This window comes from Neopelma chrysocephalum, unplaced genomic scaffold, assembly GCF_003984885.1.
Source record: "Neopelma chrysocephalum unplaced genomic scaffold, ASM398488v2 Primary Assembly neopelma1_59, whole genome shotgun sequence".
Classification (NCBI taxonomy): domain Eukaryota; kingdom Metazoa; phylum Chordata; class Aves; order Passeriformes; family Pipridae; genus Neopelma; species Neopelma chrysocephalum.
This window is the reverse complement of record NW_020897714.1, coordinates 26519608-26543923: the sequence shown is the minus strand read 5'-3', so window position 1 is coordinate 26543923 and position 24316 is coordinate 26519608. Positions and strand designations below refer to the sequence as shown.

General features: G+C 40.8%; 1 protein-coding gene across 1 annotated transcript in view; it reads right to left on the bottom strand.

The window, feature by feature from the left end:
* The window catches only part of SYT10 (synaptotagmin 10), a 47489-nt gene extending 25030 nt beyond the window's left edge, over nucleotides 1-22459 (bottom strand). The window contains exons 1-3 of the mRNA XM_027680596.1: nucleotides 22241-22459; nucleotides 8328-8685; nucleotides 1872-2436 (exon numbers count right to left, since the gene is read on the bottom strand). Of these exons, the coding sequence (XP_027536397.1) occupies nucleotides 1872-2436; nucleotides 8328-8685; nucleotides 22241-22391 (1074 nt within the window). The 5' untranslated portion in view covers nucleotides 22392-22459. The remainder of the gene's footprint in view (nucleotides 1-1871; nucleotides 2437-8327; nucleotides 8686-22240) is intronic.
* Nucleotides 22460-24316: the final 1857 nt, after the last annotated feature.

The window sequence follows — 24316 nt, the reverse complement described above, 5'->3', positions numbered from 1 at the left end:
TCCGGGAAAAAAATCAATTCAATTAGTTTCTTACATAATTTTCTGTGAATAGAGTAGGGCTTGTGAAAGCTAATGAGGTCATCCAATACTAGAAGATATCTCAATTTTATGTGCTGATTGTTAATGGTTTAAGTGGAGACAACTTTTTCATTCATGTGCAGTATTGTAAACTATATTGGCTGAAAGGCTGAAATCCAAGAACTTCATGCTTTCTCTTAAGCTTCATACAAATCAAAACACCAGTAGAATGAGTTAGGCACTATAACTGCATGCAAGTTAGCAAGGAAGAAACTTGAATTAGTATTCAGTGCCAAATTTAGCAACCATTTTCATCCAGATGTATTTTAGTATCTATCGCAACTGCATAATTTGGTATGGCAATTCAATCTGCTCAAAACCAGTGATAAAGAATCCAGAGATTCTAATTTTCTGAAACCATTCTAGTTATCAGCAAAAAAAATCTCACACACACGCCTGCTGTAAAGGACCAGTGAGCATTTAAGTCATTACTAAAGTATGAAAGATAATATCGAAGATAGAAGAAATTTTTAAAAATGGTTACTGGGCTATTATTCCAAGACCTTAAACACAGATTCAGTTTTAAGCTTGAAAACGCAATTCTTAAATTTACCTGAAATCTGAGCTAGATCAAACTAAGCATAGACAGATTCAGTTTTCCGGAGGTGTGCCGAAGGCTGTTCAGACCAGTTTGACAGACCCAGCAGTTAAAATAAATAGCCGCTCCTGTGATTTCACATTCAAAAACTGTCTCCACTATGCTACACTCTGGTATTTCTCGTTTCTTAAGAAACACAGGGCTAATGCTCAGTCTGGTGAGGACATACCAGTCCTCTTTGTCTTTCTAATCATGCAGACCTAGACTTCACTGTCTAGCAGGTACTAACATCACAAAAATGTTTGGTAAAAAAGGCATAGGGAGTGTCCAGCTCTAATGAAGGGATGGTGTGAAGCTCCTGTCACTGGAGCAATATCCAGTATTGCTCTGCCCTCTGTTCATCCCCATATGGAAGTCTAGCCTGTGCTCAAACAGTCATGAGTCAGACTGTTTTGGATATACCTACAAAGTAAGGGATGGGAAAACTTCTATATAAATAACGTAGTTAAAAAGAAACCAAGACCAAAACAAACATCCTACACCTCAACATTTTAAATGCTTTTTTTTCCGTTCAAATTCCAGCTAGGGAGGATGAGTTTGGATTTCAAGGTTAATAAAGACAATGTTTGGAGATTGTTGCTTTTCTCTCTGGCAGCATGCCATCTGTCCTGTCATCCATGCACAGGCCTCCTTTTCTTACTTGGAACAGTAAACAAATTAATTTCTATTTCCTAATTCTACTTGCTTGTGTCTCTTGAGTTTTGCTAATAACCAGCAGCAACGCAGATACATCTACTGGGACCCTAAGCACGGGGCAGTCAGTAAAGAACATTTTAGACTTCAAGCACTTTTAGCCTTTTTTCCTTCACAAGACTCCTAACCTATGAAAATCTACTAACAAGAGCAGGATAGGATGGGCCCCTTTCCTTAATAGATGGTCATTTTGCAGGACCAGGTGTTTTGCTAACAGGAAAATGTTAATAGTTCTTGCTAGGCAGTGACTTTCATGATGCCGTATTTCATTAATAAACATAATTTATATATACACAGTGAGACATAAAGATGACAGTATGCTCCCAGAAGATTTTTTAGTAATTAAATTTTATAGCTTCCCAAGCATCTTATTTTCTGATATTGACAACTTTTTTTTATTTTTTCTTTATTCTAGACTCTGCTGATAAACAGGATACACCGCCACAAACTACAGAAGAGAAATGAAAATATCATATCAATGCTTTTGGAACACACTACTTACTGTGGTGGCACAGTGGATGTCTTTCCATACATTGGCTTCCCTGGAGAGATCTGAGACTTCAAAAAGGTTATCAAGAATAACTTCCCCAATCATGTCATGTCTAGAAAATCTGTCAAAATCATAAACACTGAAATGCAATTTCCTGTTGCTGAGTTGATCATAGGCTACAGGAAACTGAAAGGTTTCATCAAAGACAGGATTTAATGTCTTTCTGTGAACTCGTGTCTGAAACTTCTTTTTCCTATCTGGAAGCAGATAAATCTTAACGTAGGGGTCGGATGTTCCTGTGAAGTCTTTAGCAGGCAGATCTAAGGCTTTGACAATTGTGACAGCCAGAAGTTCATTTTCATAATCATACCGGAGAGTGAAGTTAAGTTTTCCACATGTTTTCACATCTTCTTGTTGCCCATCAGAATCCACAGACTTCTGTTTGTAGAGTTCCGGCTTTATTCTCCCAATGCTGGTTGTCGTCTCTCCCCTTTGCAAAATCGGATCTGTCCCCATGTTAAAATCAACACTGGACACTTGCATCTGCCTTGGCAAATGCCTCCTGAAAGAATTGTGCCTGCACACACACACACACATACACACACACACACAAAACAAGCCATGGTTACCTCTGAGAAAAGACCATTGCTAAACAGAAAATACAAGAAGACCAAATTAACAAGGGTTCCTATCTTAAATATTATTTTAAAGTAATCCTCCCTCAATTATTTGCAAGTGTTTAAGCATCTTTGGGAGAAATAATAATTCAGAATTAATTTCTTGACTTAAGAGACACCCAGTGTCTTGGAAATACATATATTTATAACCTTGATTTCAGACTATGCAGCTGAAACTGAATTCATGTTCTTTCACAGAACAAGTTGACAGTTCCAGGATTGCTTGATCCCACCGTGTTAGGGCCTGAGTAAAGTACAGTAAGGCAGAAAAAAAAAAAAGGCACTTGCAGAATTGTCATCAGTACTCCCTGGTTTTTAGAGGCATTCCATGGTGGTTTTCCAATTAAATATTTACCAAGCTTCACAATGATGACCATGAAAGGTGCCTGAAAGGAACAGCTATGTCTGGAGGTTTTCACCACAGTGTTTTGCCATCCTACAACATTGTATATACACCTACTTGGTATTTGCTACACTGAGGTACAGGCTGCCTTCTCCAGTCTGACTGGGAACATTTTGTTCTGGCTGCAATACATTTCAAAGTTTTGGTCAGCATTTTTCTGTGACAGCTTTTTTTCCTTCTCATTGTCTGCTGTGCAGTGTATTGAAAGCTGATCCCTGTACTAACATACAATATGTTAAAATACTTGTAATTCTGAATACAGTGTTGCATAAGCATATGTATTTATGGGCTTAACTTGGCTCATGAACATAAATGAAAAGCTGTGCCATTCCTACTGTGACTGAAATCAAACTCCTGGCACACCATACAGCCTTACAGTAGCATAAAAACACTGGTCAAAAAGCTTCATAGCATTTATTAGCAGCAGATTCCATTATGACTACGCTATCCAGTTTATGTTCTGGACATTTTCTTGCTACTTCACTACCCCAGCAATCAGTACTGCAAAAGCTCACTATATCCTCCTGTTAGCACACTTAGTTGCCATTACAGAGCAATCCGATTGTCAGAATTTCCTCTGCTTTTTGCAATCAATTGCTTATTAATGCCAAATGTAGCCTTGCCTTATTGCTTGGTTTCCCTGTGGTGTTGTGTTCTGAAAACAAGAGGTGTCACAGCTGTGTGTTTCTTTCTTTAAATCAGAAATGCAAATTGTCCATTTGAAAGCAACCAGGACTCATTTCATAGATATTATTTGTATTTTTGCTGTAAGTGAAGAGGTTGCAGAAGGCATGAGGCACAAAACTACCGCAGTTCTGCTGAGCAGAGGTACAAGAGGGTAATCTGCAGCTATTAAATAATAGACAAGAACATTTCCCCTTTCAGCTGTTTCAGTACTGCTAGGTGCAGGGAGCAGTCCTAGCACTACGCAAGAACAGGAGAGGGAGAATTTCATAGTCTAGATTTGAAGTAACTCCAAAAAATCCAGGTGTGATCTCAAATTTAGATGAACTATACAACCCTCAGGTAACACATTCTGCCCTTCTTTCTTCACAGACAGAGTTGAAAGATTTCCATTTCTCTTAAATGTTAAAACTCCCTGAATTCATAGTAGATGATGTCCACATTGGAATGGAGTGAGGAATGAAAAGGCCCCAACAGGTCAGAAAAGTACAATATTGTCCCCAGGGAGTTTCACAGCATTTTTCCTCTGAGAGGTCCAACCTCATAGGTGTGCCAAACACAGGGGAGGAACTGAACTCCACTCAAAATGTAGTGCAATAAACATTTGGGCAGGCAGCAATTCAGCCACCATCTCTCTAGTATCTTTGTTTCATAATGAGGTCCAGGAAGACCTGTGTTACTCCTGCTTCTATCACTGCTAAGGAAACTTGTGCACGTAGGCCTTCCTGAGTCCTCCTCATACCTGCAGCTGTGGTACTGAGATGCCCAGATAATCATAGAATCACAGAATGGTTTGAGTGGGAAGGGACCCTAAAGATCCCAATCCCTCTGCCATGGGGGTATCATGTTTAAACCCCATCGTATATAAGCACTGGATAAAACTGCCTGTGCAGGGGAAATAGGGAAGCTCGTTGTATGACATTTCCAGTTTGGGTGAAAACAGGTAGATGACAAATTCTCTTTCCTTCAACTTCTCTTTCATTTATGAAGATCTGCTTTAAAACATGTAAAAGTAATACATAAGGCACCAAATCTATTTTTAAACTTTATGTGTATGAGATCCACTAGAGAATGTAGTCATTGTTGCAAGATGTCACTAAGTAAAACAGTGCAGCTGTATGGCTGTCCCCTGTGGGAACCAGCAGCACTTTTGCTCTAGGAAGCCATAGTCCTAATTACATAGTGCCAAGTATCTGCTCTGAGTCACAGCATTTCACCAAGACAGCTAATTGGTCTGTTAATTATTAAGATGTTTCATTGTTGCCATGGCAACATATTTATCTTCCTTTGTTCTGCAACAACAAAGGGATTAATGACTGTGATAATGAAGTACAAGGATGTCAGACAACCAGGTTGTGAAAATGTGGCAAAGCTACTAACATGCAGATCTCGGTACCTCAACCTCTACTGACTCCTATGATAGAGTTGCTTTCCATAGCATAGAACAGATGTATTTTGAGTGACAGTAAATCTCTGTATGTAAATCTCTAATATAAAACTGTGCTGCACAGGAATAGTGATAGCGTGAAGCTGATTGCTAACTCAGTAAGATGCCATATGTATGAAAGAAGAGAGGAATAGGATGCTGATTTATGACATCAGATTTATGAGGGGTGACTCTGGTCTAGCTTTCCTAGATGGCACTAGAGCAACTTTTTGGACCAAATCCAGGAAAAAGTATGTTTTTGTGCTATTTAGACAAAAGAGAGACTGCTATCTCCTCCTTGCAAACACTGAAGTCAACACATATGCTCATTTTTCTTTAACCTTAACATTTCCAGGCACCTCCCTTTTGTCCTTGTGCCTCTTGGGGACTGACAAACTCAACATGCTATGCTAATGCTAGAGAGCCAAAGGTATGTTCTTTGAAAATACAGGTGAACATTTGAAGAAGCAATAACCTATATTACAGAATACTTTCACAAAGTAGTGGAGAGAATGTTTTGCAATAACACAGTGCAGAAATATTTGTAAATGAACACCACTGCTGCAGTTCTTCTGTCATGGTGTACTGGTTAATCGGGATCAAGGACTAAAGAGTTTTAACAAGAAGGTCTTTTCATATTATTAGGAAGCATAAAAATGACAGAGTTCTATTCTAGCAGAAATGTATCATTTCGCTACACTAACATGTCTCTATGTTAAATGTATGGTCCAAAAATTGTGATCAGATGCATTTTATTGTTGCTCTCAGTGGCTTATTAAAATCTTTGTGCTCAATTACAATGACCTAATATGATTTCATTTAGTTTATTAAGAAGCTGACGGCTGTATGAACCTATCCTAGAACTGGTTACAACCCTTTTATTTGCCCCAGCTCGGGTGAGACCAGTGTAGAGAAGACAATCCAGGCAGCAAACATTTTTCTTTGATTCTTTGTCAATGGAATGCATTTGAGTCACTGAGAACTCCTGAGGACAAGGAAGCAGTGCGGCATTGAAGACGGTGTAAGAGAAGTTGTGCTACCTCTGCCCTGCTAATGGCTCCCCTATATTTAGAGACCCCCAATGAAGAACACCAGAGTCAGGTTTTAGACATTTTGCTGGTACACAGTTGCCAGCTGGGACTAAATCACAATCAGAAATAATGCAGAAAGCTGGTCTAAATGTCCAGCCTTCTTCTCATACATGATGTTCTTGGCAGCAATAATTAATATGGGCTGTCACAGATTTAAGACTCCCTTAAGGCAAGCGGGGGTACTGATAAAACGGATTTACAAACAGAGAGATTACTATTCCTGGGTAATTTTTAAGACACATCTAATTCTTAACAAGTTTTGTAGCAAGGATGCAAAGTTTTTCAGCAAACTGTAAAAGAGGGTGATATCTCCAAACACCCTGCTATTAACTGTCTATGGTGCAACAATCAGGGTTTACTCAAAGCAAAGGAACTGTCCCTTTCAGGAAAGATTTAACCCTGATAATCCAGATAGAATAAAAAGAAAACTCCCTTACAAGGTTACCAACATATGCAGAAAGAGTAGGATTGATAGCAGGTTTTAATTCTGTAAAACTATCCTTGGTGTCACAGATATTTCATAGGCATTTAGATACCAGTCCAAATCACTCTAGAGGTCTGTGAGAATATTTTCACAGCATGAAGCAGCTCTAGATCATGTTTCTGGAGCTTCTTTTTTCCCCTATAGTACCACAGGGACTACTTAAGCCCTTTGCCAGCCAGCTATTTCTTTTGTCTGTTCAGGAAGTCAGACAGTCTGATTACCTGGATTTACCTGTCGGTAAAGGATGGATAAAACTCCACCAATTAATACCCAGTTAGGTAATACTGAGTTGGGTAACAGCCTTCTCATGCTAAACTGTACCAGTTTTGGTCCCTCTGGGTTCAGCATAACAGTTACAATTTCAAAATTATCAACCCAGTATTGTGGCAAATGTTCCTCAGAATGGCTTGGATGCTGTGCTCCCTCTCCGAGCAGACAGATACAGTAGCTGGAGCCAGGCATAGCAGGGGTAACGTGGCTTAAAGCCATCTGTACAGTCTCATAATTCAGGAGATAGTTCAGCTGCTAAAGTCAGTCAGACCTCCCCTGGCTGGAGTGCTCTCATTTTTGGGAGCCTCCAGTGGCTGCTTGTTGGCTGTTTCATGATGTTGGAATAGCTGGGAAAAAGTGCTTGATCGCTCACCACCAAAATGAGCACACTCAACTGGCAAAACTCTAACTTAGGGACTCACAGAAGGCCAACAAAGTATGTGCCACTAAAAGTAAAGCAAGTCTCTTCTCCAGTCTCATGCCTCTAATGATTACTGTGAGCATAGGCCTTTTTTTGTTTGTTTGTTTTGTTTTGGTATCAATGTGTTTCCTTAGCAAATGGATTATTGAGAGAAAGCTACTTCCTACACAGTATTCTAACTTATGGCATTACACAATACTTCAGATGCCTCCTCTAGCATTAATTTCTCCACTCTTTGTTTATAAAACATTTCCTTTTTCAATGTAGAAAGTGATCTTTGCAGTTCACTTTATTTTCCATGCATTAAATTTGCTGACAGTATTTGAAGAAAATCCCATTTGAAATTATAGATCCCTGCATGTCTTCACTACTTTTCAATATAAAGTGGTACCTAATACAAAATAAAAGTTTGTTCCCTCCACTTTGATACCAAAGAAATCATTTTGGGAATGCTGCATGCATGTCATTTATTTAAAGACCTATATAGAATCTGTATTGCTTTAAGATCTGTCAGTAATGACCTATTACTTAGACTGGGGTTTTAATTCCTTCATAACAGACACTATAATTGGCAAACCATATCTTAAAGAAATGTGCCATCAACAGTGAATCTATAATTTATTTATAGGAGAGGGAAAGTTTCTTCTGCGAAAGCAATAGATATATCTATCTACCTCTGTCAAAAGATGTTGCAGTACTTTAAAAAATAACACTGAAGTGTTTCTTATAATCAAAAGCCAAAAGGGAAATGATTAAAGTAGCAACATATGTATTTACAAAATAGTAGATTTTGTTTTCATATGTTAGAATAACCATGCAAGTGAAGGTACACTATATGTTTCAGAATGTTCTGTTCAAAGAACAGTGAAGCTTTGCCTTCACGTGACTCCTGTTTCACCCATAACTGTGAAGAAACCTGTGAATCAGGATTTCAAGGATCCTGGAAATTTCCAGCAGAGCATTCCTGGTCTACCTGTTCCTAGGAAAGGAAACTCGAGTGCCTCTGACTTACCTTGATGACGACGTGGGCTCAGTGATCTGCCTCTGCATGCGAGCATGTCTGATCAGATGCTCTTTCAGTGCGTTCTGGACCTCTGCTGGTATATCTGGTGAAGTGTGGCTAATTTTCAGTGCAGCTTCAAGTACCTTTGTTGTAGGTTTCCCATTTTCTTTAACTTCCTTTTTCTCACTGGTCTCCATAGCTTCCGTGGGAGCACTGGAGTTGCTCTGCGGGACATTACTGGCACTGGAAGTGAGAGGTTTGCTCCTCCAGCAGGGCCAACACAGCTTCCAAAAGACAAAAAGCGAGACTACCAACAGGGCGAGCCCACAGAAGCTGACAACTACTGCTAACAGACTGACTGAGACGTCTGCAAAGAATTAGAAACAAAAATCATCATGACAGACAAACATGAAGAGAAAAATATAATTAAAAATTACACAGGCAAAGGCATAGAAGCATTTTTATTATTATCTTTGCATAGAGCTTTAAGGCCCTATTTAAGGTTGTCTTATTTCTTTTTTGTGGTGTTTTGTTTTGGGGTTTTTTTTGCTATCTAAGCCTGTACTTTAAAACGTTATTATTTTCTAATATCTGCTTCACAAACACTCCATTAATTGTTGTTCAGACCAAGAGCCGGTATCTAGCCACGCACTCAGACATACTTCTAAGGAAGTAAGGATCTACTAAAGCAGTCCCCAAAACTCTTAGCTGTTGTTGTCAAAGGATTTAGAAATCTGTAGGTAAAAGAAATATTGCCCAGGGCTAAAGCAAAGTTATTATACCCAAACAACAAATGTCCTCACTAAGATTTAAAGCAAATACACGAGATTCTGTTCCCAGAGTTAGATTTCCAAATTTAATAATAAGCACCTATATGGATAGCCTTCTCCTTATAAGTAATGTACACATCTCTTTGCTCACTGATTTTGGGTGGAGGACAGACAGCTCCCAAAAACATCAACAACTTTGATTTCAGTGAGAGGTTATGGATGCTTAATCCTTTAGAACACATATTTAGAACAGTAAGAACACATCTTGATGAAAAAGTTAAATCACCTTCAACATTTTATATCAGTGCACATGAAGATAGACCAGATCTAAACTGCCAGGCTGATACACAGATTTCTTCAGGACTCGCCACGCTTTTGATTCTCTATGCCAACTGCTTCAGTAACACTTGAAAACCTAATGTTTAAGTGGTGTAAATAGGGGCAGGATAAAGTCTGTCATGAATAAGAAATTTCTAGGGTTGAATCTTCAGCTCTAGACCAAGGCTGCATTAAACCAAGACAGCACATATACATCAATATCTAAAATTCTGCTATGAAAACGCAACTGGCTTCACAGAACACTATCCAGATGCCCTGAGTTGTATAGAGATCATACTGTACATTTAGCTACCCCTTCTGCCCTGCATTTGACTTTTGCTTGACACAATTGCTGATGATATCCAATAGCCTGGCCAAAAATGGAACAGATTCTGTGAACACTTGCATTTTAGGGGATGGTGGATCACCAGCACTGCCAGTTGAGCCCTAATTAGGAGTTTTATTCTATGTGACATGTTTCAGTTTGATTTTTCCAGTTTCATGTAATACTATAAGTAAAAAATTCCTTTCCTTTTCAAAAGAGCCATTTGTAAGCTTTAAAACTATTCACAAAACTGTGCTTAAATATCCCTCAAGTAATGGCTGCTGCTTCTTGTTACAACAAGTTTTGACATTTTAACAGCTAATACTTTGTATCCATAACTCCAGGCTGCAGGCTACTAAACTGAATCAGTGGAAAAGTGCAAAGAGGGTTTGAGCCTACTTTTTCTAGATTTTCACAGGAAGAAAAACAGTATGTATTGGCTCCACGGGATGGTATACACCTCACCAGTCCCTTTGAGAGGAAAGATAGAGAGATGAAGTATAGAAAGATGAAGATAGAAAGATAAAGATGAAGGCTAGGAAGACGAAGGCTAGAAAGATGAAGTAGAAAATTTGGGAATGTTTTCTTTATTAAAATATAATATCCAGGTATATCTCAGTAAAAAATACTGAACTTAAGGCCTATTCATCATGAAAATGCATGAGAAAAGCAAAAGCACATAGAAAATGTCATAGTCTGGAGATTTGAAAGTTACAGTTCTGTTTAAACTTACTTTGTCTTTTGTCCTGGCCAGTGTCATGGGATAAGTGCAGATGTGCTCTGGAATTTAAGGTCTTTGGCACAAGCTGCTGCCCTGCCCTGAACAGAGGTATGTCTCCCTGAGTATTTCCTGCCAGACTCGAGAAAGGTGCCCCCCTTTTCTACCTGCAGGCAAATGTCAAAACATAGCCCTTGGAATAAGCATGTCAACTTACTGAGAAATTCATATCACAAATTTTGGAAGATGCTTCTGTAAAATGAATGGATACATAATTATATCTAATAATAATGTAACACAAGAAGCAAATGATACTTTTACATTTGATTTTTCTACATAATTTATCCCCAGTAGGGATTAATAGGCTATTTGGTTTAATCCAATGTTTACCCTGATATTTTTTCCTGAGCCCACTAATTTTTACCTGGCTTGTGCATGTTCTGCAGGAGACTGTCTTGACAAGGGAAGACATTAAGAGATACTGAGTTTACAGCTTCTTTCAAAGGTTAACCACTTTGTTGCAAATTTGCATTTCTGATTTCTGTTTTTGTAGTTCTAATTTACAGCCCTTGCTTCTTTCATGTTTTTGCATGAGAGATTAAAAGATATGCTATGCTTCATGAGGCATGCCTATACGAAATGCAAATAAAATAAACTGTGCCAGGAAACAAACCCAGGAATAAAAACTCACTTGCCTATATCACTCCCTGGAGCGGTTTTAAACTGGGCTAGTTTATACCCTCCCAACCAATTCCTAGCCATGGATCAGGTGTTAGAATAGGACAATGATCATTCTTAGTAGGTGATCTGGATGTGGTCCTCCTGTTCCAGCAGATGACAGACAGTAATAGCATGGAGAGAGGCTCTTGCATGTGAATTGACCTCAGTGCCAGGGAACAGTCTGTAGTGGGTTGACTGATGGGTGCCAGGCTCCTGTCAAAGCTGGTCTATCACTCCCCTCCTCAGATGGACAGGGGAAAAAAATATAACAAAAAGCTTGTGGGTTGAGATAAGGACAGGGAGCGATCACTCAGCAATTACTCTTATGGGCAAAAAAGACTCAGCTCAGGGAAATTAATTTATTACCAATCAAATCAGTGTAAAATAATGACAAAAAACCCCAAATCATAGATCACCTTTCCCCCATTCCTCCCTTCTTCCTGGGCTCAACTTCACTCCTGATTTCTCTACCTCCTCCTGCCAGCGGGACAGGGAATGGGACTGCAGTCAGTTCATCATACATTGTCTCTGCTGTTCCTTCCCCGTCAAGGGTAGGATTCATCACACTCTTCCCCTGCTCCTCCTCTCTGTCCCTCCCACATGAAACATTCCTCCCCAAACTCCAGCATGAGTCTTTCTCACACACTGCTCCAGCGTGGGTCCCTTCCACTGGGTGTAGAACTTTGGGAGCAGACTGACAATGGGTTCACAAGTCCTACCAGCAAACCTGCTCCAGCATGGGTTCCTCTCTCCCTCTGTGGGTTCATAGACCCTGCCAGGAGTCTGCTCCAGCATGGACTTCCCACAGGGTCACAGTCTTATTCATGAGTTCACCTGCCCTGGCATGGGGTCCTGCAGGAGCTGCAGGTGGATATCTGCTCCATGGGCTGCCTCGCCACGGTCTTCACCACAGGCTGCAGGGGAAACTCTGCTCCGGTGTCTGGAGCACCTCCTCCTCTCCTTCTTCACTGACCTCTGTGTCTGCAGAGTTGTTCTCCTCACACATTTTCACTCTTCCAGCTGATGATGCACAGATCATGTGAATTTAATCTATTGATACAGAGGTGTGTCCCACTGAAGGAATTTTTTTGATAAATTGAACCAGCTGAATTTTCAGGCAGGCTGGCCAATTTTTTTTTCCATTCTCAAAGTGACAAAAAGTAGAACTCTTGAAAATGTTGATGATCTACCAGAAATGAAAACAAAAAATAAAAAAAAAAATCAAAATGAAAAACAAAAAAAAAAACCAAACCAAATCAACCAGCCAACCAACTAACCAACCAAAATCCCAAAAATTGAAGTAGCAATTCAATATTTGGGTAATTTGCAATATTTCCAGCTCGGTTTAGAAATGGTTGGCATAATTAATTACATTTTGTGAGGAAGGTTTTTAGAAATGAAAATTGTAGGGGTTTTTTTCATTTAGAAAATATTGAAACAGGATGTTTTAACAACTTTAAAACTGCTGGAAACATTTCAAAACCAGATATAAGAAAATTGATCCTTTCCAGCAGAGTTTCAATTTGATGAATAGATACTATCAGCTGGAAAACATTCCATCAAAGCATTTCTAGCCAATTCTAATTTAAGTTTTTCACTGCAAGACATTTTTCAAGCCTTCAAATAACTTGGTGTCTCCTTTCAACACCTACTGCTGTACTTCAGCTTTCTCTAAGCTGTTTTGCTGTATTTCTACTAAACTGTTTAAAATTTGAAGTTGCTCCTAAAATCTTTACAGGAAATATATGTTTTATAGCCCTAAAATAATCACATGAAACATCTGAAGTCTGAAGAGCAGAGATAAGGAGCTAGTTCTACAAAGAGTTGTAGTCTCCATTTTTGCTATTTTAGTAATAAATTAAAAACCCTCACATATTGTATTTCATAATGCAACAGATACTTAAAGAGAAACAAAATATTTTAGTTGCAAAAAAAAATTGAGCAAAAATAGTTCACTACGAGAAAGTATTTATTACATTTGCATCCACAATTGCTAAAAAGCAATCAGTATGCCATATAAATTGACATAAAAAGCATATTGCCTAATGTCCTTACTTCTGTCAGTCACTCTATTGAGCAATTGCCAGAGATTTGTTGTTGCATGACGACTGAAATCATCTGAAGAACAATCAAATTGAGCTTCCCAAAGCCTTTGTGTGTTAGACTGGATATGTCTCTTATATTACCTTTTTATAGGAAGTTTGGTTAAGGAATATAAAACACTAATAGAGTTCTGCAGACTAGGAGTTTCTTCATATCCCTTCCACAGATACCTGATAAGGAACTAAAATGGGTACTGAAGAACGGATATGTCATCAGACAAAGGTTGGGCTTCACATACAAAATATTATTTAGAGGAGTGGAACCGGTGACAAATTCAAAGACTGCCCAAGTTTTTATGGGCAGAAGGAGACATACTAATTCTACTGGTGACAACATCAATTGTCAGCATTGTGAACAATGTTCTCACTGGTCACCGGGAGGAAAGAAAAGAAAAACTGTCTCAAACTAGAAGTAGTTGTTTGACAACTCTTTTTCTGAGCTGATAATTGCAGCTTTTCTTCAATGGCAAAGATTTGCACAGAACAGGTTATTTTTCTGAGTATTCATCTCCAGATGAAAAGCATTATGCTTTTCCCATTTTTGTTCTCATGCTGGGTATACTCAGTAATGTGAAGAAAATCTTTTTTTGTCACAACACCCCCTTCTGATCAGTGGGAGATCTTCCAATGATTTCGGTGGAGTTATCATTTCACTCCTGGTAAACTTGGTATATTGACCTCTGTCCTTCATGTCATCTTCATAGTCTTGATAAAATTTCATAACAGAAAGTACCCTGTTTCCCCATGGTTTTATATATAAAACTACTCTTTCAAGATATGGAATTTTGGACAATTTTATATTTCTCATTTGAGATAGGCATGTCTATTTGAGAAGCTTCAAAATCTCTCTGCAATTTAAGAAATATCCTCTGATATATTTCTACCATAAAAGGCTCCTTGATAGTCAGTCTTTTGGCTTTTACACAAGTACTTCAGAAACATCCCCTCTTTTGTTTGTTTGTTTGTTTGTTTGTTTGTTTTTTTCCCCTGGATGCTAGGTAATGTTTTGAGCTAAGGTTTCTGTACTGTGGCTTGTAAAAATTTCTTGTTTGGAACTTGACTCAGAAAAGTTCTGCCCGTGAATCCATTTGCAAATATGCACATTGGCAGACTTCCATTTCCAAACCAATTAAGGTCACTTATGTTTTAGACAGTGCCCAGACGACATATGCCTCTTGAGGCTTAACTTTGGAAAAACATACTCCACAAACCCATGATTTTGAAGAGAGAGAGAGAGACCACATAGTGCTGTGATGTAGCTGCCCATGTGTATGAGAGTCAGGCACATGCCTGACGCAAACCATACTAAAAAGAACATATTCTTGCCAGCAAACGAATAAATGGAAAGGGAAGTGGGGGGGTTATGTTCTCTTTTGACCCACTTTTTTGTCTATATCTGATCCTGGTTCTTTTACATATTTAAAGTAAAATGTCTGTAACCTTTTATCAGATATATTTTTCTTTAAACTTGTTCTCTTGGTCATCAGCCATAAGGAACTTCACCCTTTCCAAAATAAGGGAACTCTTGTGTCTGTAGTGCCACAAGTCAGCTCAATCAGATAAATTAATGACTCTGATTTTCTAGGATTTGAAGGGAAGTAAAAGCCTTATAAATTATAAAAGGTCTGGGACCAATAAGTCTCCCTTATTCCCATGTATATGAACTAGTTGGTCCAACCCATCATTTCTGTTGTTTTTCTTGGGGAAATTTTAAGCATGTAAAAGCTTGCTGGTATTAATTCTTATTCTGCATTAGCAGATCTTCCACAGTTACCTCTGTGTCATCCAAATCCCTTCAGATGGGGACATGATGCTTTAGCATGCCTCAGAAAGTGGCAGGGTGCAGAGTCTCATATTTTTTCACATAACCTGAACCTGTCAAAACACCCAACTTATATTTCAAATGGCAAAAAATAGCCTTTCACTTAAAAGTGTAGGTATGACCTCCTCTCCTGTTCTCATGGAGAAACATACTTTGAAGACCTTCCTCAAACCTTTTTACTCTGGCCCTATTGTGAATGTGTTCCCTCCTAGGCTGTTAATTCATTCAACACAGCCATCACCACCTGCTGGTATGTCACTTCTTAATGCTAACAGAGTTCTATGGTGGCATATTTCCTGACAGTAAGGGAACTAAATGAACTCAGGTATCACTGTGATTTACTACATGATTACAGCACATAGAATTATTAATGTCTTGTCAACATCAATTTATCTAATTATATTAGAGAGAATGGCTTTCACTTTTGTCTGACTGGGTTGGGGTTTTTTTGCCTGCAGTGTAGGAAGAAAAAGACATTGCACATTGCCCTCTCATCTGTAACACACTACATGTAAACTATCAGTCTTCACTCCCAAGGTTTTTCTGGCCTACCTGCTTTTCTACTTGTTGACTCTCACTTAATCTCAATAGGAAGGAACTCTCTGCTTGACCCAGATCTGCCCATCTAGCTTTCCATTAAACACAAAAACACCCAGCTTTGGGCTTTGTTCCATGATGCTCTTGCACTTGTGAGGATGCCTCTGTGCCTGCAAGAAACCCTCATTATCCTCTTTCAGATGAGAAAGGGAAATGAAAACACATCATAAGCTCACTGGACTGCCATTCATCATAAGCATATCACAGCTGTAAGGAGGTTCATGCAGCTCAAGTGTCATTTTTGAATTGTCATGGTTATGTTTATTCTCACTCAGCATTATATAACAAACTTCTCAGACGTAGGACAGGACACGGGAAAACACTGTCTCTTCATTATTACAGATTTGTCTTCCAGACGCTATAAATGTTTCTGCATTTTTCATCTGTATTTCTTTACAAAATGACTATAGAGGAAGATTCTGTTGTAAAGCTCTTGTTTTTACTGTGTATTGCTGCTGTCTGCATGTTAAGCACTTTTGCATTGCTGTGACTGCCTTCACATTTGCCGTAAATAAATCTGGCCTCAGTGGTGTATTTACCTGTCTGTTTTGCCTTTACACTGCTGAATTAGATGTATTTCTGATTTTCACAGCTTGTTAACACTGATTTTGTAAGTTACATATTTCAGTAACCCTGCATTTTTTTCCCACCAGTAGTAACATTGGTAGTAACATTGTTCCAACCAGATGCTGAACTACATGGTAAATAATTTGGTTGGTCTGCTAACTTAAAATGTTTATTACTTAATTTTACCGCATTTCCCTGTAGCAGAGATGCTCAGTTTCCTCTCTCTGTAACAGAATGCTCAATTATGTCACACAACTGCTACTTTCTCATGAAGAAAAACATTCCTTTCCTGTATGACGTTGTCCTACATTCCTTTCCTGTCCTACATTGATAGCAGTAGTCTTCACATTTGTTCAATCTATTTCTTGTCCCCTTCATGCTAACCTTGGCACAGCTGAGAACTTAGAAGCACTCTACAGGGCAAATCTGTTCTTCGTCCTCCGCTAAATATATCCAGGCAGTGTAGGCATATCTGCAGCTTAAACTCTTTGTGTATGTCTGTGCATTGTGTGGATGAGCACATGCATGTTTAAAGGTACCAGAACTAAATGTAAACCATCAGATGCCATCTAGGAGGTTGAGGGTTGTCAGGGAAGCATCTGACAGCCAACGGGAAACTCATGCCAGCTACAGCAGGAGGACGCAAGACATTGATCTTCATGGAAGAATGAGACTGTGTTACAGAGTGGCCACGTGCAGGAGGCTCCAATGTTTTCTTACTCCCTCTATACTTCTACAGTAAATTGTCAATCAGGGGTAGGGTTAAAAACTTGATGGGTTAAACTTTTATGTTAATAAAATAAATGTGAGTAGAATATTAAGATGAACAACAAATGATCTTGTAGAAGCTGATGCTCTTTGTATTGTCAACTTTAAAAAATCAATTGTCTGACAAGCAAAAGAGCAAGAGTGAACATCACTCTCTAGATACTCTCTACCCACTCCAGTGGGTTAAAATATGCCATTCCTGGCAGGGAAGCAGCTAGATTCCCAGCTTTGTAATAAACATTGGTCACCCATGAGAACTGATAATGAGATAGTAAAGTTTTGCATGACCAGCAGGCCTAAAAAAAAGCAAAGACAGCAGAAAGTAACCACCATTTGCAGAGGACATAAAATGAATTTTAAACATGTGTCCCTAGAGCAGAATGCCCAAACTCCTCTCATTATGCTCTATGTAATTTGCTTAATCTTCAGAAATGTTCACAACTGGAACTTTTGATGAGCTGGGTTCCATTGAAAATGAGGAGGTATGCCTAACTGGAAAAAATGAATTAGAGTCCTTTATTAGTCAGATATCCTGAGCTAAAATACAGGTATAACCACATTGCATACATGAATTTTGGAGACTTATAGAAATAAATAATTTACTAGGCTCAGATACAAATTGTGTTGGGTGCAACCCTGCTCATCCACCTCCCATTTATTTTCCACCTAAACTCTTACAACTGACATCTTAACCATTTTATCCAAATGTTCTGGAGGTGTAAAATAAAAACAAAACAGCTGCGCATGTAATTGAGCATTTTGCCAAAAATTGTATTGAGAAGAAAGCTCACATAGTAATCTAATCATATAAAGCTACCATAAACATAAACAGCTTCCTAATCTTTTCACTTGAGCATTCCCCTGAGATGAGAATGAATAGTTCTTGTAATTACCAGGGCAGGCAATGTAACAACAGATGTCTATCTTCACTAATTGTCTAAAGTTCCTAGAAATTTACAAAATTATTTATCTCACTAAGATTCTTTGCTATGAGTTTTATAGATTAATTATCCATCACACTAAATAAGATTATCCCTTCCTGACCCAGGACACCCAAGCAGTGAGCAGTAATTGAGGGTCCTAAGGTGGTGGTGCTGTCACTGAGAGCAAAAAACTTATTGAATAATCAGTCATTTCTTCATGTTATCCTGTTTGCTCACAAAGAAAGTACAAACTTTTATTTCTCTGGTTCACAGCAAACCTGAATATCTCTCCTTTCTGCTTTGTTGCTTCATTTTGTTATACTCTGCCTTCCCAGAGCCATACTCACCATTTTTTATTGTGTCACTGGCTTCCTCTTCTTTATGTTTGATTCTGGTATCTTTGTCATGCTTTTTTCTCCTATCTAAACATCTACACTATCAAAAAAATCAGTGTCCAGCCTCTCTGCTTCCCTGTGAAACTTCTTGGGTCACGAGGTCAATACTGTCTCATATTTTGCTTTGATCCTGTGATTGGGTGGTGCCTCTTCTGCCTCAAGTAGCTGACTCCTTTGAAAAACCTGGCTGCTTTTCATGGTCTAGCTGAACAGAAAGCAATCACCACACTCACTAACACAGCTATATCAATGTAGTTCTTGCTGCATTTTCAAATATTTTCAACTTCCAGAACATGTTTTTATTCTTGTATTAAATAGAAATAGTCTGCTTTCCTTTTCAATGTCTACTCTTTTACTTTCTGAAAGTTTCCTTGCACTATTCTTTCCTTTCCAAATATGAGTCCCCTCCTCATTTACAGAATCACAGAATATTCTGAGTTGGAAGGGACCCACAAGGATCATCAAGTCCGACTTCTGTCCCTGCACAGAACATTCCCAATAATCACACCATGTTCCTGAGAGCATTGTCCAAACACTTCTTGAAATCTGTCAGGTTTGGTGAAGTTTAGAGTTCTTTCTTTCAGTGAAACCTTAGTAGTGACTTTTACCTATGCTACGTTTGTGACACTTTTAGGTATCTTTTTGAGATGAGGGAAACTGAATGAACCCATCATTTAAAGACAACATGTTATCCCTGTATAGCCATTGGTTATTTTTTATTTTCTCTCCTCCTTACACTGTCTCTGTGGCTATTTGCTTTTTGGATTTCCACTGAAGGTTGAAAGTTTAGCTGTGATTCTATAACTTAGCAACATATAATAATAAGCCATTATTCTGTAATAACCATCTCAGAGTCTTTTATCTTCCTCACATATTCCAAAAGTCACAGAATCACAGAATATACTGAGTTGGAAGGGACCCACCAGTATCATCGAGTCTAACTCTTAGCCCTGCACAAGTCCTCTTTACAACTCAATTATCTTCTTACTACAGTGCTATTTTCTCCACACACTTCAGTCCTTGTTGCAGGAGCTAATTCCCAAAACACTGCTATTGCTGGAGCCCCAGAGAGCAGATAACTGAACAGATTCCGTGATTCCGTGATGCGTGTCACCCAGTGTGGGCATACACTGGGAAAGTGCTTTTCACAGCATCATTTGGGACATACAGCAAAACTGATAGGGCTAAATTAACCATTCCTTGAGGCTCTCTATCATACAGTTACAGCTGGATGACAACAGAACTGTGCAGAATTTACTCAGGCAAGCAGGATATGGCTACATGATATGGATTCTCACACCAAATGCTTCCACCCTATGTATGAGGCACAGATTCAGACAAACACAAATATTTATGACTTACATTCTCAGAACAATTATGAAGAACACTTGACATTTCTACCTTTAATGAACAGGAACTATGGATGCTCAACACTGTGGACAACATTAGCTTTATCCATAGAGATGATAAGGAACTCTATGTGCATCTGAAGAGCAGAAGAGATACAGCATGACTCACCTTTCAATGACAACATTTCTCTCAGCCTAAATTGTATTTAGAATTTTTCTGTTCATAAAATTGATGCAAGTGATATTTATATCTTGTCTATCCAAGTGTTTACATATTAAAATATTGTCAATTATCAACAATGACAGTGTGTCTGTTCCTCCTCTGGAGACAGAAAGTATTAATATACGTTCATTAGCAGTGTTATTAATGAGACAATGTTCAATATAATGTGCATGTCAATAAACCTGACACCCATGATCTAATGATGGTTTCCTTTTAAGGAGAAAAAAGTGAGATTCAGGAATTCACCTGAGACATGGGACCCAGTTGTTCAAGCCCCTGGTCTGTTAATTATAATTTCTTTTCTTAATTCAACAATTGAAAGGTTTACAAATGAAAGACCAACAAGATCGTTGACTTTCAAGAAATGTTTAAAAAGAAGCTCCTGTTACTGTACACAAAGCAATATCAAACCAAGTGTTGAAGAATTATGTTTTCTAAACAGCAGATCTTGGTCTATTTCATGGGATGTTTTGTATTCCTCATATCCCACCTGTTCATACAACAACTTTGTTTTTATATGCCACCTAATATATGACACTGACTCTCTGTGCAGTACTCTCTAAAAATCAGATCAACTCTTTTCAGAGCCCAAGTTTCCAGGCTCCATAGGGTACTGTCATTTTCATTCACCCTTTTACTATTTGGACGATGACGACTAACACAGTGCAGGATCGATCAGAACATGTTCAGTACTTGGCATTTATAAAGCACAATAAATTAATAATCCATGCTGGCGGAAGCAGGTTGAGACCCCCGCGCCCCCGGCGCCTGCCTGCCCTGCCCCGGCGGCGAGGTCGGCGGGGGAAGGGGCGCCCGCGGCGAACTGAGACCCGCTGGGTCGAGCCGAGTTGGGTCAGACAGGATCAGAAACAGATTTTTTGATCTGAGATATTACAAATAACCCGGGGTTTTGCAGTAAAAGCTGTGGGTATTAGAAGAGAAGAAAAGAAAAAAATAAAAATATCAGCTGCGGCGGCAGCGAGAGCGCAGCTGGGGCACACGCTGAGAGCCTGCTGCTTTACATGACCTGGTGTTAATTTATTTAATTTACACTGTACACTTGGCATTTGCTGGCCATAATGCAAGCTGTACATTTGCATTTATAGGCAGACAGAAGAGATTATTAACCCCTCCCGGCAGAAATCAAGCAAAGAACTTCGACTAATTTTCAAGTCCCCTCCTAAAAAAAAGTGCCAAGGAAAGCAAGGTGTCCAGGGAGTACTGCATAGGATAATGTGAAAGCACACAGCCAGTTCCAAAAGATGCAGAAAATCCAGAAATCAGGGACCAAAGATACCACTTCTAGGATTCAAAATCTTGATTTCAATACCGACAATTTCCCTGGCTTCGGAATGCTTGAATTAATCCGAATTCCCTCCTTCCACCCTCCCCAAATTTTTCTGGATGAGTCCTGGACCAGAGTGTTGCCCTGACTTCACAGGTTCCCACCGACCGCCAGACAGCCCTCCTGCCGCCCTCAGCAATTAGCGGAGAGGGTGTAAAATACCTCAAACCCGCTCAGAACGGGGACACTGCGAGATGCGGACAAGCGAGCTGCGCCCCGAGTCCAGGCTGAGCCTCAAACCCAGGCTGAACCCCAAACCCAGGCTGAGCCCCGAGCCGTGTCTGCTGCCCGTCCTCCCGCCGCCGCCCCGCCGCGCAACCTGTTGCCGGGGCCGCCAGCGCGACCCACCAAACGCAGAAGGACGGCCGGGGAGAAGAGAGAGGGCGAGAGGGCTCAGCCCACGCTTGGCGTGCCCGTCACACGGAGCCACTGCCCACCCGTGGCAAGAACATCAGAGGCAGCCCCTCTGCTCCGCTCCCCGCGCGCACGGCCCCCAAATACACGCAGCAGCCCGGGTCCGAGCTTTGCCCGGGGAGAAACTCCCGCCGCGGGGAAAACCTTGCCGGAGCGGAGCTGCAAGGGGGCAAACGAGGGAGCTGCAGGGGTATGGAGCCGTCTCCGGCGGCGGGGCTCCAGCCGGCGGCGAGGCTCGCACGCCGGCGGCGATTTCTCTCCCCTCGGCATCTCTCAGTGCTCCCTGTGCCCACGCCCGCATCGTCGCCCGCTGCCCCGCGTTTCCCCCCGGAGCGCTGTCCCCCACCCCGGCGGTCCTGGTGCTTCCCTCGCTGCTTCTTGGGAGCCTCCGCGGGCTGCGAGAGGGAGAGGATTTAAAAGCTGGCTGTGTGCCTGCCCCCCTTCCGCCCCCTCCGCACGCAGGGAAAGCAAAGGAAAAAGTTGCGCTCTCCGGCCGCCCACGCCATCCCTGTCCGCGCCGCGGCGGCGGCAGGACGAGCCCGGCGGCGGGTCCGGTGTATCGGTACCTGTGCCACCGATGCCCTGTCGGGCCGTCTCCAGGGGGAAGATGCCAGCGCACTTCTCCCGCTCCACCTGCCCGCCCAGGCACAGCTCCGAGATGATCTGGAGCGCCTTGTGGCACAGGCTGCCCACGCCGTCCTCCGCCTGGAAACTCATCTTCTGCCCCGGCCACCCTCCCGCTTAGGCCATGGCCGGAGCGGGACGGCTCCGCGCCCGACCCCCGCTGCCTCCCGCGCGGAGCGGAGCGGGGCGGAGCGGCGGCGGCGGCGGGAGCGGTGCGAGTGAACCGAAGAAGTAGTGAAGGAGGGGGGGGGGAGACACAAAAAAAAAAGGGGGGGGAGAGGGAAAAAAATAAAAAGAGGGGGAAAAAAATAAACATCCACTTAGCAACGCCTTTTGTGGCTCCGGGCTCTGGCAGGCGGCTCGGCCAATGGCAGCCCGGCGTAGGGGGCGGGGGGCCCTCGCATCCCCCCGGGAAACTTTTCCTTCCCCCGCCCCACGGCTCCGGTCGGGGCGCGGCGCAGTGCGGTGGGCGGCGGCCTCGGTCAGGGGCCGTGCCGGGACGGGTGGTGCGGGGCGGTGCGGGGGCTGCGGTGGGGCCGGCGGGCGGAGCCCCGTCCCCTTCCCAGCGACAGGACCTTCCGTCCCCGAGGGGCAGCGATGGCAGCGGGGCGCTCCGGGTGGAGCTGCTCGGCCGCTCATCGCGCCGGGAGGACGAGGCAGAGTTGATTCCCCACCGCTCCGATCGTTCTTCACCTAACGCTGTTTCTGAGGTGACCTGGGCACTGTCATCTTCGACACCGTCTGTCGAGCCACGTCAGATAACTTCGTTAACCAAATCGCCATCTCCACTCCGCTTCCCCAGCAGCAGAATTACCGAACAGTTGAATTCGGCTATTTCTTTAGCTTATAAAGAGTTAGAGGAACCTTGCGGTTGTCTGGTCTATTTCCTCAACAAGTTCTGTAAAGTTGGATTATTTTATAGATAAAAAGTTCCAACGTGTGTCTGAACACACTTTTGAAAATCAGCACAGCATATACCGCTAGTGGCTGTTTCAGTTATTGTCTGCGGAGCTGAACAAGACTTTAGCTGTCAATTTGTTCATATACTTGCTGAAATTCTGATACATTTTTATATACGTGAAGGAAATTTCTTCTAGTTCGATGGCATACATATGCCTTACAATACTTAATTCTAATTAGGTATAGTTGAAGGACGTCTGCTAGCAGTTTACTTAGCAGCTAAGTAAACTTTATTACTGCCTGTAGTCTGCTGCTTGAGTGTCTTGGTTTCATAAAAATGAGAAGTGTGCTGCTGTGCTTTTTTTTTTCCTCTCTGGATTTTGAATTTTTTATCTGTTACCAGTAAATTAACAAATTTAACAAACTGTAAAGCTGAACAGTCAAAAGCTTTATAACCATCATTAAATAGCTGTAAATTATTAAATTATACAATAAATGATCATTCCAGTTTTAATTCTGGAATTCTGTACTTAATATAGTATAGACACTTGTTAAAAACACAAGATGATACTTCTCAAAAATAGGCTTTTGGCATTTTGAAGGTTCATGCATTTATGCATACGAATTCATACACAGGCATTTTTCAAAATCTTAGAAAAGTAATAGACTGTGTTGTATACAAACTGTAACATCTGTTCCATAGAGCTTTTTCACAGATACAGAATGTATTTCAGAAATATCAGATGCTACTAAAGAAATCATTCCCTGAGACTGGCATTGTCAAAACCCTGTGTTAAAGCTGCAGAATGTTCTGACAAATCTTAGAATGTTTAGACTGTAACTAGTAAGGGCAGGGAACTGTGTAGGTTTATTTGAAGACTCCTTTAACCCTCATAGGGACTTAGATCTGTATAATTATCTCATTAAAGTCAGCTTGCTAGCAATAAAAAAGTATGTACATATTTTCATTACAGTGAAGGCAAGTTATGCCTACTTCCAAACTTCAAAATATGAACATATTTACTGTCTGTGTGACATTTACAGTCCTGTCCTCAAAATTCTGTCATGCATCACCAACTAATAATTAAGCAGTCTGTTTATCTTTGATACATACCCAG